Source organism: Arachis ipaensis, chromosome B2 (assembly GCF_059453495.1).
Source record: "Arachis ipaensis isolate K30076 ecotype BB chromosome B2, ASM5945349v1, whole genome shotgun sequence".
Lineage (NCBI taxonomy): Eukaryota > Viridiplantae > Streptophyta > Magnoliopsida > Fabales > Fabaceae > Arachis > Arachis ipaensis.
The window spans coordinates 115,092,643-115,107,320 of NC_142437.1; the positions used below are offsets into that span (position 1 = coordinate 115,092,643).

The following is a 14,678-nucleotide window of genomic DNA, read 5'->3' on the forward strand; positions in this document are numbered from 1 at the left end:
ACGTTGGTAAGCAAGATATTTTTTTATGAGAAAATATAAGAAATCAATTCTTTATTAGTCAACTTCAATCAATTTTCTCCTTCTTTCCTAAATTTCTTTAAATCGTTGTTTTAGAAAAAAGATTCCAAAAGCATTGCTCATTCCATAAAGGAAATATTTCTTTAATTTGGACCATAACCATTGACGAAAATCGATAGATAATATTCTTACATTATATAATTGGTATTATAAATTCTAAAACATTGACGACGGTCGGTGGATCATTTAGTCATTTTTATTTTAGTAACGTACTCACTTTGACAATGCCATATTCATAAATCATAATCGAACTACTAATATGAAATTCATCTTAGTATCAATATCTAACTTCTTTTTGTTAGGAAATTTTATGTCGTCTACTCTATTTTGGGGACTATATACATATTTATAAATTAAGTATATCTCACTGTTAGTTCAGGTAATAAAAAGAACAAACTAAAATTATTTGTTGATTTGAGTCTAATAAAAATATTTTATTTTATTTATATTTTTAGAATTTGATGAGAACTAATAGTTAAGTATAAATAATTGAGTTTTAGAATTTTAGTATTCAGCATACCAAAATTACACCTAAAGTAAGAATTAAGTAGATTTTAGTTGAAAAAGAATAAAGAACCACAATGATAAAATTTTTTTAATTATATTTATAAATTTAAATACACTTCTATTTTTATATATCTTTTTTATCGATTTAATATAGATGGTTATAGAATTGGGGAATCCAAAAATTTCAATACTTTTTATTTGACTAATATTATTTTTCTCTTTTTCTTTTCTTTATCATTTAAAACATTTTCCTTAAAATTTAAGATTTATAATTTAACTATTTAGATCTAATAAATAAAAAAATAGATAAAAATACACATAAAAGTGTTTAAAATGGACAAAAATACACAAAAAAAATTATAAATATTAAAATACACTTGAAAGATTATTTTTAATATAAAAAATATCGTACCATTAATTGATTTGTAAGACTTAGAGTATATTTTTTCCATCAAAATTAATTTGATATTTGTAAATTTTAATATGTATTTTTGTCTAACTTCAAAATTATTCACGTATATTTTTATCCATTTATTCTAAATCGAATAATTATTCAAACATGAAAATTCTCAATCCAAATATATGCAATCCAAAGATTCAGAAAGAGCACCCCCCAGATTTTGACCAACAACTAATTAGAAGAAGGAATGATGAAGTGAATGTAGCAACGTATAAGCACCTTCAAATCTTCACATTCATCTTCAGCATAGGATAGTAGAAGATTTGGCGGCTACACATGTTCCAATGGGGAATGTGCCACGTGTCCTCTGTGGCCGGTAATGACGGTTGGGTCACTCGGTTATGCTCCTTAATTAAGGAACACGGAGGCCATGCTCCCATGTATCTTTGTCTCCTGTCCCTAACTTAAATTCTTCGTGGGTCCCATTGCCTCCCTTCAATATCATGCATGTGCCTCTTCCTCCATTCTCATTTAATTTTTCCTCTTCTCTTAATACATATCATTATCATTTATTCACACACCACTCCACTTATTATTCTTTCCAAATTCTTCACTGGAAATTTGTAAACAGGATATATGTGTTGGTAGTTTTGCACCAAAAATAAACAAAAATCATACTAAAAATTAGTTATTAAATTAACTATTATATATTTTTATATAAATATATATTATTTAATTTATTTTATATATATATATATTTATTTTTAATATATATTTTATATAAATAATTAATTTAATAATTAAATTAATTTTTTATATATATTTAATATGATTGAAAATAAAATAAAAGTTGAGTTGCACATTTAGTAAAGTTAATTAATAGGTTAATTAATTAATTTATTGTCCTTGAATTCACCACTTATATAACTGATTTTCTACTCTCCCCTTCTATAAAGGCTTTGACCCACTTTAACTGCTCTGCAAGTTAAATTCCGATTTTAACCTTGCAATTAACATTTTATACCATACTCTTTATTTATTATCTAATGATGTAAAAATAAATTTATAATATTATAACCATATCATTTTTTTCTTAACCACTCATTTTTTCTTGTGTTAGTCATCCACTTCGACACTTCCACAATTTGTTTCTCATTTTTACGAAGTTATATATCTTTAATATATTTTTTTTGTTGAGTTATTATAAATTTTATATAATTTTTTTATTTGTTTTATATTAATAATTTTGAATAATAAAAATTAAATTTTAGAGTTTTTATTTTATCAGTAACAGAAATTCTAATATTATATTATGAAATTATTTAATTCAAAAATTTAAACAAATAAAAATATATATAAATAATTATATCTCTAAAAATTAATAAAATACAAGAAGACCGCACCTGGATTACCTAGGTTTCTTTGAAATAAAATAAAAAATACATTTTGGAAATTAAAAAAAAAAGATTATATCATCAAAAACATATTTAAATACATCAATATATATATATATATATAGGCCGGATATAGAAATCTACTTAAGCCTTAGCTTATTAGAGAAACACTTGTATGAAAAAATGGGAAGTATGTAATTGATTACTAATGTTTCTTTCTCTTGGCGGTAATTTGTTTTAGAATTATTCATCTTTGCCAAGATGATTTAAAATTGTTATAGTTGTTAGGCATTTAGTGTACGCGCATGTATCATCAAAGTCAAATAATAACTCTAATGAAGAAAAAGACAAATACTACTATACTAATAATGAACACTGATTTTGTTAGCTATAAAAGACATTGCTAGTTGTTCTCCTCGAAAATCCTTTCCTTAATTACTTGGAATATGTTTTGCTTGCCAAATTGCATGTGTGTCCCCTTTTCTACTTTTTCGGTAAAATAATGAAAGTTTGAGATATCAAAACATTGTCTCGTTTTAAATTAACTTATGTTGAACAAGTAGTACGTTTATTTTTATTTATTTATTTATTTTTGGGTGGACAAGTAGTACGTTAATTATTACTTCACTTGTCAAATTGTTATTATTCCCTACCGATTTTTTAGGACATAAGTATTTTTGTCAATCTGAAATATTTTTACGGGATGCTACACATCCATGTAATCATGTAACCAAGTTGGTCCAACACAAAAAAAACTCAATACCATTAAATGAAACGTGAAATACACGCACCCAATACACACGAAATCGCCCAACGCTTCTTCTCCCCCACGCTTCTTCTTCTTCTTCTCACGCTCGTTTACGCACGGAGCGTCTTCTTCTTCTTCGCATTCCTCCTTTTTCACGTTCCTTCTTCTTCACGTGTTTTCTTCTTATCGTCATTCTTTTATTATTGTTGTTGCTGTATTTTTTTGTCTTTTCCCCCTTCTCTCTGGTGAAGAAGCAGTAGAAGGTGAGGAAGAAGAGTTTTGAATAGTGCAGAATGAACTGAACACAGTACTCATGGTGAACCGAAAATAATACAATTGTATAGTATTGAGTGAACGAAACATAATCCATTATATAAAATCAAATTCAAACAGCTTTTCTGCAAAATGAACCGAACACAGTACTCATGGTGAACCGAAAACAATACAACTGTATAGTACTGAGTGAACGAAACATAATCTATTATATAAAATCAAATTCAAATAACTCTGCGTACAATTTACATATTATCAATTCAATTCAATTCAATTCAATTCAGTACACCTCCGTCCATTTAATTCAATTCAAATTAGCAATTGCATTCCATTTAATTCGATTCAAAATTGAATAATCCAAACTTTGTCAATTTGATTCGTTTCAGAAGAGTAATCCAAATCGCTCTCCTGTTTACCAAAAAATTATGAACCCCTAAACACTGAACCATAAACCCTAAACACTAAAATCAGAATCCTGAACACTAAACCCTAAACCCATAAACCCTAAATCCCTAAAACCCTAAAACCTAAACCCTAAATCCTACACCCTAAAACCTAAACCCTAAACCCTAAACCCTGAACCCGAATCCTGAACTCTGAACTCTGAACCCTGAACGCTAAACTCTAAACCCTAAATCCTGAACCCGAACCCTGAACACTGAACCCTAAATGCTAAACCCTAAACCCTACCGTAAACCCTAAACCCCTAAAACCCTGAACCATGAACCCTAAATTCTAGACCCCTAAACCTTAAACCCCTCGACCATGAACACAGTGAACCGAAATTAATACACGGGGCGAACCGAAAGTTTGAAACACACTAAACCCCTGTACACTGAACCCTGAACCTTGAACCCATAAATCATAAACCCTAAAATCCTAAACCCTGAAATCCTATCGTCAGTCTTTTGTTGTTGTTGTTGTTGTATTTTTTTGTCTTTTTCTCCTTCTCTCTCTGGTGAAGAAGCAGTAGAAGGTGAGGAAGAAGAGTTTTGAATAGTGTAGAATGAACCAAACACAGTACTCATGGTGAACCGAAATTTTAGTTATGGTGAACCGAAATCTTAATTACAGTGAAACAATTATATAGTACTTAGGGAAGAAAATAGAACATATTGGTCTAATTTTTGTTAGACTCCTTTCTGCGGACCAAACCGAAAACATGAAAGTGATGAACCACCTCTTTAGTACTTACCGAACCGAAAAGTTACTCACATTTACTCAGAGTTACTCACAATTACTGGCACTCACAATTACTCACAGTTACATATTATCAATTCAATTGAATTCAATTCAGATGTAGATCACCTCAGTCCATTCAATTCACTTCAAATAAAATTAGAAATTTCATTCCATTAAATTCGATTCAGAATTCAATAATTCAAACCTCATCAAATTGATGCGTTTGAGAAGAATAATCAAAATTGCACTCATTCAACTAATTTAAAGTTGATTAATTCATTGTTTTAATTCAAAAGTGCATATCGAAGAAGAAAACGAAGAAGAAGATGAACGACGAAGATAATTGCATTGAATCAATCCAGATCCATAATGCAGAGAAGAAAAACGCGAAAGAGGAGAACAACGAATTTAATTAGGTTGAAGAAGAAGAGTATGAAAAGTTTACGTTGAGAAACGTTGATAACGCAAAATAAAAATTCGTTATCTAGGTTATAAGAGGCGCGTGTAAAACAAGTGAGGGTGTGGGGCGTAGAGTGAAAGTTACATGAATACCATCCATGTAATTTTTACATGGATGTAAAACTTTTCCTAATTTTTTTATGATAGCCGAAAAGGAATAACGACAAACAACTCAAATGTTCAAATTTTGTTTGATATATATACAACAATTTATTGATCAATAATAATAAATTCTTAAATAAAACTTAATCTAACAAATAAATAAATAAATAAAATGTCTCATTCTAAAATCAAATCTGAAATTGATGAACTTTTACTATATTTTTCTTTTTTCTTTGCCCCTAGATATATGCCACAAATGTTATTGACTGCCTAACTAGACGCAATTTATTACAACCAAACGTTCTGGATGATTTGTCTTTGTCAATCTATTTAATTAGTAATAGTTTTAACTTTTCATCCCAATTCCAAAAAACATATATTTAGTGTTGTTTACCATCTGAGGAATATATGGCATTTATGATATTTGAGAATAAAAATTCATATATTAAAATTAGTTATTAAAATCAGTCACTCATATATTTGTGTATATATATATATAGTTTAATTTATTTTTAATATATATTTATATTTTAATATATATTTATACTAATAATTAATTTTAGTGACCAATTTTAATATCCACATAACATTTTAAAAATAATTATTATATTATATGTAGATCACAGAGACTAGATCTCAATATTATGAGCATTTACATTTTATCGTACTCTTAGAAATTAGTCATCTATGTTAAATTTTCTTCTCATTTTCTCAAAACACTATAAATAAACTCCATGTATAACAAGATCATAAACAAATTTTGTGAAAAAATCTATTTTCATATGATATAAAAATCATTCCTCTTAAAAACTTAAGTTGATAGAAAATATTACATAAATAATTATATCTCTAATAACACTCTCTTTTAAATAAAAGTATTTTTTGAAATTATTTAATTTTTGCATAAATATTTTTTTTATTTATTTTATGCTATTTTTTTCTTATTTTAAATTCACTAAAATTAAACTTTAAATAAGAATTTTTCAAACATAAAACTTTAATACTATATCAAAAAATACTTCTTTTAAAAATTTAATAAACTAATAGAAGAAAAACAACATAAATTATTATATCTTTAATACCATACATCGTTATATTTACTATCTCTTCATCTTCTCCCCTTTTAGTGCGCAAGGTAATAAAAGATAAAAGTATGATACTAAGCATATTGAATAATTTAATTAGTGAACCTGACGTAAAATAAATATTATTGAACCTGACGTAAAATAATTAGGATTGGAAAAGAATTTGTTGCGGCAGTAAGGACGACAGCGATGTCAAGACTTTTGCGGCGACGACGATGACAGTTGCAAGAGAGAACGACGCTGTTGAGAAAGTGATAAAATGCAAAATATATAATATGTGTAACCGTACGTAATGATTTAGATGCTAATTCTAATAGTTTTAAATTTTAAAATTTGATAATAATTATTTAATTAATTAAGAATTTGATTTTTAATTTTAAATTTATCTTTTTTTTAAACTGTTGTTCAATGTATACTGTACTTTTTTTTTTCCTATTGATATCATATATAGGTAGATTCTATGGTACCTTTTATTATTGTGCCTAAATTGTTTAATTTACTTTTATAAATAAAAAATAAAATATATAAAATAAAAATAAAATATTTAAAATTTATTAAATATTATTTCTTTACCTTTTTTAATAAATTAGACACTATAACTTAGGCACGATAGCATTCACCTCATACATAATACGTTATAGCCTATCACTTTTGAATTTCCTAATTTGTGCATGTGAGGTATCAGAAATACAGGGTGAATTTGAAGAAAAGATAATTAATGTCAATTGTATATTGATACTTTGATTACTTATATTAATGATACAAAACATAGATGGGGAGTAGATAGAGTACATATAAGAACTATATAACATAAATAGCTAATAATGACAACAACTAATAGCTTTTTGACTAATTAAGTTATCTCTTCTTCTAATGGGGTGCTATTCCCCTAACCATGAATCTTAGAAGAGTCAAATATTAATATATAGTTTTAATTTTTATAAAACAATTTTACCCAAAAAATTAATATGTATTGGTGTCATAATCATTTAATATTTTAAAATCATATAACACAGATATAAAACTAAATGATGACATGAAATTAATTTTTTTAGATTGTTATTGGACATGGCAATTAAACTCTATAATATACACACAATATTTATATTTTATGGGCTTAAAAACATTTCTCAAATGAATTACACATTTAGAGAGGGCACGGTTTAATTTCATCTTAAAATGTCATCCATCAATTGTTACGGCCTTTAATTAAGAGGTCTATCTCTCTCATTCTTTTCACTTCTCTTTTTCATTTTCACACGCATTTCATGGGAAGAATCACTATTAAATATGGGTCTACTTAACAAATCCCATCCACATGCATCTTAGCAAATCAATTATTGCATGCACATTTACATGAGAGACCTTGGAAGTATTGTTACTATATACCAAATATATAACAAATATATCAAGGCCTATTAGCTCAGTTGGTTAGAGCGTCGTGCTAATAACGCGAAGGTCGCAGGTTCGAGACCTGCATGGGCCAAATATGGAATGTTTTAATATTGCTTTTCTATGTGTATACTCCTGGACAGTTTAAACCAGGATTTAACTTATTATTCCTACTAACTAAACCAACTTTTAAATTAATTATTACTCAATCAAGAGAAAAGTAAAATCCACAATCATAAGGGGGGAGTAAAAAATTATACATGGTCCAATCTTATGAAATGATTTCTTCCAAAATCAAAGGAAAAAAGGATGCTATTGCCTAGTTCAATTTATTATATTATATATGGATATTATACCATTAATTTAGAGATGGTTTAGCCGACTTTAGCTATCCTTCTCAAATAAATTAAAACTAAATTAAACCAAACATTAAATAATCTGTTTAATTTTCCAAATTCTTGTCCTTGCTCACAATTAATTGTGTATACAAATTATTTTGTACAATATTGACTTCCATTAATTAGAAACAAAATGTTTTACCGACTTTTAAGAAGTCAATGTGGATCCGTTTCAACTTCTTATTAAGATAGAGATGACTAATGATCCAAAAAGCTTTCCAACTTTTAAACTGTAAGAATAATATATAGTTATTTTTTTTATTTCCCAAGGAGGAAAAAACGGTAGGCAAAGGCAAGAAACAAGGGGGCACTAGCCATTCAGATATTGATCAAGAACCCTAAAGTGAAAGACAGTGAATGAGAAAATGTTCCTCGGTTGAACCAATTCAGGGGGCAATGTCATTCTTGATTTTTGGTTCATGTTTCACTTTATATATACCTCTCCAATGAATCTAATACCAATTTCCATTTTTTTTTAAATTTAAATAAATAAAAACAAAATCTCTATCAACCATGTTAGATCCGTATAAAAAATTAGCCACAGAAAAAAAAATAATTATTTATATAAAATATATATTAAAAATAATAATATATATTTAATTTTAAATATATGATAAATAATTTAATTATTGATTTTTTGTGTGCTGATAATAATATTTAGGAGAAGTGCTAGGAATCAGTAATTTTTGTGATTTACAGCCATCAAATAGCCATTAACAATGATTTTAATGGTATGAGATTGGTGTGAGATTTCATCAAACGGCTCACTTTTTTTTTGTGGTTACATCTTAGCCAGAATTTGAAAAAATTATTGGCCGCTAGACTTTTCCTTTTTAAATTTTTATTTTGGATATTTTCTATATATGTCTTTTTTTGCCCTTGATTTTGTATATATGTATGAAGAAGGAATTGTGTTGCTTCTCTTTCCCTTTCATGAATTGGGACCCAACAAATTGAAATGTCAAAAGGAAGGGACAAAAGAGAGGAGGCTACCATATCTTCATTTTCTGCCACCATTATTACTTCTTTCACTCCATAGCTACATACATCTCCATGTTCCTCATCAAGAGAACCTCTTATTCCGCCCTAAGATAGTGCATTTAATGCACATTTATTCCCCCTTGTTACTACAAATACTTGAGCAACCATCACTACTTTTTCATTATCCTACCTACAAATACATACACAACAATATACTACCATTTTGACCAAAATTTCTTCATAGCTAGCATGTCATCTATAATCACATATCTCCTTCTTCTTATCTTTCTTTTTATTTCCTTGCATGCATGTAATGCTCGCCATCTTAGCACTCTTGATAAGAAGAAGATGGAGAAGAAACCTCACTTCTCCTTCAAGGTAATGCCTAGCAAGCATCTTAAGCATTATTATCAAAATTTATTCATATGTATTTTACTATGTGTCATTAATTAATTGTCACTTTTAGTATACTTAATCTTCTAAATATAAATTATTTTTGGATAAATATTTTTTATGCAATTTATTTTCAAAAATGTTAAATAAAAATATAATGACAAATAAAACAGAATAAATAGAGTATCTCTCTAACACACATGTATATATTTTCTACGTTGTAAACACCTTTATTCTTTTTTACTAGCTATAATTTTTCTCAAAGAATAATAGTTCAAATTATAACTATATTAAATATACATAACATAAATCAGTCAACAGTATAAAATACATATCAGAATATTAAATATATATTAAAAACATGAAAAATAATATAACCTTAATAACTTATTTGGTGACTGATTTTTAATATAGGCAGTATAATTTTTGAAAGCAGAGTTTGAAGTTTTTCTTTTGAAATAGGTTCATAGTTTTTAATTTTATGAGATTATTCAAGTGTTTTTTGAATTGAACAAAAAAAAATTAAGAGTGTTTTATATACATGCATGGCTCACAAAAGCTTAATTTATAATGCAGATTAGTAGTGGTGATGATGAGAAAAAAGTATTGGGTTCCAATCCAAAGCAAGTTAATGAAGAAGGTGGTAATGACAACAAGAAGGTGAAGACAAATCGGTTGGTTTCTTCTGATCACCGAAGAAGAAGCACTAAAAACCAAAGGGTGCTCAAAACAAAGGGAAAAGGTGCCATTAAAACTACTAATTCTCTTGTATCATCATCATCAATTTCATGGCGTGTTCCTCACAAGAAACCTAGTGAGAAAAATCCAGGGTTTAACTTGGACTATTCACCACCCAAGACACATCCTCCTTCTCACAACTAATTATTATATATATTAAGCAACAATAATATATATAATTAATGTTATATATATATGAAGTAATTATGTATCATCATCTATCATGCATCCCTTATGTGAAGCCCTAATGAATATTATTGTAAAGAAAAGAAAATCAAAGAAGATCATCATAGGGATCATTCTCATTCTGGGGTGCATGATATATATTTGTGTTTAGTTTTTATATATATATATATATATGACTACACAAACTTTAGCTTATATGGCTAATTAATATATGACTTAATTGATGAGAATTTTTGTTTTTGTTTAAATTATTAGTGTACAACAGCCACGTTTTCTAGCAAGAGTTTGTTTCTTATGTATATTTTCCTTTGTCATTCTAGGTATGTAGTTCTTTAATTTCTATATTATTATTATTATTATTATCTTATTGTGAAATAAATTAAATATTCTATTGTGAAATAAAAGAACTTCTCTTGTCACAATAATGCTTGAATGAATGGATTCTCTTTCTCTTTCATATTTAATTTCTGTGTAAGATATATGCAAATATGGTATGTGGTATTTCTATATATATATCAATTTCCTTTTCCTTTGATGATTGGTTATTCATGTTGAATGATTTTTTTTTTTTTTTTTTTGGAGAAAAAGACTTTATGTGATGATATGGAAATGGAGATAAGGGATGCATGGTGCTATTTGTAGTACTCTGGATTTTTACGTTGTTTACTTTCTTTGTTAAGAATCTTTGTAATTTGGTATCTTTTCATATAGATCTTTAAAATTAAGTCAGGTATATATATTAATCAACCACAATAATAAGAAAATATGGTACTATATTTTGTGGTTTATGAGAAGTTCACCACCAATAAGGCATATTATATGACAAATCATATATTAAAATTGGAATTGAAATATAAATTCATCGATTTCAAATGGATACTTATCATTATAATTATACTCTGGCCATGCAGTCTGGCATATATTGCTTTTTTGTATAAAAAATGAAGATAACGTTGCGTTTGACATATTTTTGTCACTTATTATTTTTATAAAAATACTATTTGTACATTAAAATTAGTTATTAAAATTAACTATTATAATCAACTATAGTATATTTATATATAAATATATATATTATTTAATTTATTTTTAATATATATTTTATATTCCAACATATATTTTTATAATAATAACTGATTTTGATGTACACGTAATATATAATAATATTGCCTAAGTATATGTATATCATAAGATGATGAGACAGAAACGTGTTAATTTATTGATATGGGAATAAGAAATTGGAACCTCCAAGCTTTTGTTGACTAACGATAGAACATTCAGTCAGGAAAATGGATAAGATGAAAGATGGATAAGGGGCGAAAGACAGAGGAAGACCTAAAAAGACCATCAATAAAGTGGTCAAACGAGATTTACATGTAAACGGTCTCTCTGTAGACATGATACATGACAAAACAGAATGACATCGTTTGATTTATGTAGCTGACCCCACTTAGTGGGACAAGACTTTGTTGTTGTTGTAATGATAATGCGAAAAAATTGTATCCAACAATTTATATTGTTTAATTTATGTTTTTGAAAATTAAAAAAATTTTAACTTTAAAATTGAACTTTTCTATTTAAATTTTCAAAAATTGAAAAAAAAATATTTTCACTAATCGGATGGCCTATTTTCTAGTTTTACAAATTTTAAAAATCCAACTATAAAATCGGTTGGTCCAAATTGTGAAGAGTCATATTTGGGTATAATACAAAATGCAGGAAACATTGGCAGTACACTAAATGATCTGCAATATAAAAAAAATTAGTTTATTTTTGTAGAGTAAAAGAAAGAAACAAGAAAAAAAAGAGAACAGAGAAGAAAACAAAGAGGCAAAATTGAAATGGCTTAATCTATTTTTAAGAATTTAATTTATATATCATTATTATTTTTCACCGTAGAAAAATCAACTTTATAATTACCAACCTAGCTAGTAACTAGTAATTAAGTGTGTGTATATATATGCCTAAGTCTAGGTTTAGGTTATTTATGATGGATGAAGTGGTTCTTGAACTGTATAACTTCACGTCAACGCTTTTCTTTGAATGACTTTATAGAAATTGCAGTTGTGGACACAATAGTGGTTGTTGTAATTATAGGTATTATATGTTTGTTGTGATGAGCGTCGTGTTCATTATAATGTGACTCTCAGTTTTTTCTTTTTAATTTTTTTAAGAAGCATAGAAAAAAAGTTAATATTAATTAATTTTTTATTTTTAAGAATTGGTGTCTGCAATTATAATTAAAAATTTAAAAAGTTTGACTGATGTTACTGAAAATAATTAACTCCCTAATTAATTTTTTATTGAAAAATATTAGATAAATAAATTATTTTATAATTAAATTTAGGATAAAATATTAAATTGGTCTCCTGTATTTATGTCTAATCCTGTTTTGATCCTTAAGATTTAAAGTGTCCTATTTAAATCCAAAAAAATTTTATTTATCTTCAATGTAATCTTGCCGTAAAGTCAATATTAAATAATAACATCACTGTTCCACCAAACCTTAATATCCTTCTTTAAAGAAACTCGAGAGGCATAGGATCAATAGCGGATACATCACCGCAAGCCACTGGCCTTAATTCAAGCACATGAAAAATATCTTCGAGAACTCGCTTTTCACAGGAAAGTTTGCCGATGGCGACAAGGATAAGGCCATCGTCACCTCTACCGCGGGGAACCCTCCTCAGCAATCGAAGAGTTTGGTATATAAGTTTCAGAAAAGCTCTACATCCATGTAATTTTTTCATCCAAGCTATCCAAGTAACTTCAATAGACGTGCCTCCTCGACCCCCTTACGTGTTTGTTATACACGCGCCTCATGTAACGTAAACCTTGTTCTCTTCTCGCGTTTTCGTTCTTCTTCTTCTTCAACCTAATAAAATTCGTCGTTCTCCTCTGTTCGCGTTTTCCTTCTCTGCTCGTATTATTCATTATTGATCTGCATTGAATTCAACGTAATAAGCTCTGTCGTTCTTCTTCTTCATTTTCTTCTTCGATCTACACTTCTTAATGGAAACAATGAATGATTCAACTTCAAATCAGTTGAATGAGTATTATGTTGAGACAGCTAGAAAATGATTGCTGCATGCTATCACAATAATCTTAAACACTGGATAAAGTAAAAGGAGGCCACCGAACCGAACAACATTCATTTGGTGAATCAAAATCACAAAGGCCACCGAACCGAACAATGTTCATGTGGTGAATAAATGGTGATCAACTTTCAATCAACAAGAATAGTATTTATCCTCCTCTTCCTCCTCATCCTTCTTTTTTCAAATTCGCACACGTAAGTTCTTCTTCTTCTTCTTCTTTCATTATAATCATCACTAACAACACCAATTTGATTCACTTGATTGTTAATGTATTCAGTTGAGTCCTTGTGCATGCAGAAATATTTTTCTTACTGATTGAATGTTTATCACGTTTTATTCAGCACATGATTGGTGTTCCGTTCAGTTGTGTTGGTCATTTCGATTCACCTGATTGTACGTGTTCATTTGATTTCTTTTGCATGGAAAAATGCTATTCTTGATGATTGAATATTTATGACATTTTATTCAGCACATGAATGTTGCTCGGTTCAGTGGAGTTGCTCATTTTGATTTACTTGATTGTTAGTGTGTTCAATTGAATCCTTGTGCATGTAGAAATATTTTTCTTGATGATTAAATGTTTATGACGTTTTATTCAGCACATGAATGATGTTCGGTTCAGTGGAGTTGGCCATTTCAGTTCATTTCTGTTCTACACAATTTAAAACTCTTCTTCCTCACCTTCTACTGCTTCTTCACCAGGGAGAGAAAGAGGAAAAGACAAAAAAAAAATACAGCAGCAATAACAACAAAAAAATGAAGATAAGGAGAAAACACGTGAAGAAGAAGGAATGCGAAAAAGAAGGAGGAGAATGAGGAGGAGGAGGAAGGCGAATCTCTGTTGCTGTTTTCGTTCGTTTATGGTTGTTCCTTGCCAAATCTTCTCGCGATTCTTCTCCAGTAGTGGCTTTCACAGAGAACGTGACTGAAGTTTGAGTGATTTTGAGAGAGATTCGAAGAGAATGAGCAGTTTCGTGTTGAGAAAGAAGTAACGTTTTTTCATAATGAGCGCGAAGTAACGAAGGGTTTTCGAGCACGTGTTTTCACTCGTCATTAATGCGCGTGACTCTATTTGGATTTGGGCCGACTTGGTTACATGGTTACATTGATGTGTAGCGCGCCCGCATAAGTTTTCCATATCTGAAACTGAATTTCATTAATTATTTAACATTGACTTCACAGGAGAACTATATTGAAAATAAATTAAACTTTTTTGGATTCAAATATGATACTTTAAATCTTAGAGACCAAAACAGAATTAAAC

The 14,678-nt window shown here is 28.3% G+C and overlaps 1 protein-coding gene and 1 non-coding gene across 2 annotated transcripts; both read left to right on the top strand.

Moving 5' to 3' along the window:
- The first annotated feature begins 7,640 nt into the window (after window positions 1–7,640).
- On the top strand, window positions 7,641–7,714 carry TRNAI-AAU (transfer RNA isoleucine (anticodon AAU)). Its single transcript has one exon. It is a non-coding gene; the product is annotated as a tRNA-Ile (tRNA).
- A 1,394-nt stretch (window positions 7,715–9,108) lies between these two features.
- LOC107628520 (uncharacterized) lies at window positions 9,109–10,564 on the top strand. The gene is made up of 2 exons (XM_016331164.3): window positions 9,109–9,377; window positions 9,969–10,564. The coding sequence occupies exons 1-2, from the start codon at window positions 9,249–9,251 to the stop codon at window positions 10,272–10,274; spliced, it is 435 nt and encodes a 144-aa protein (XP_016186650.1). The 5' UTR covers window positions 9,109–9,248; the 3' UTR covers window positions 10,275–10,564.
- The last annotated feature ends 4,114 nt before the right edge of the window (window positions 10,565–14,678 follow it).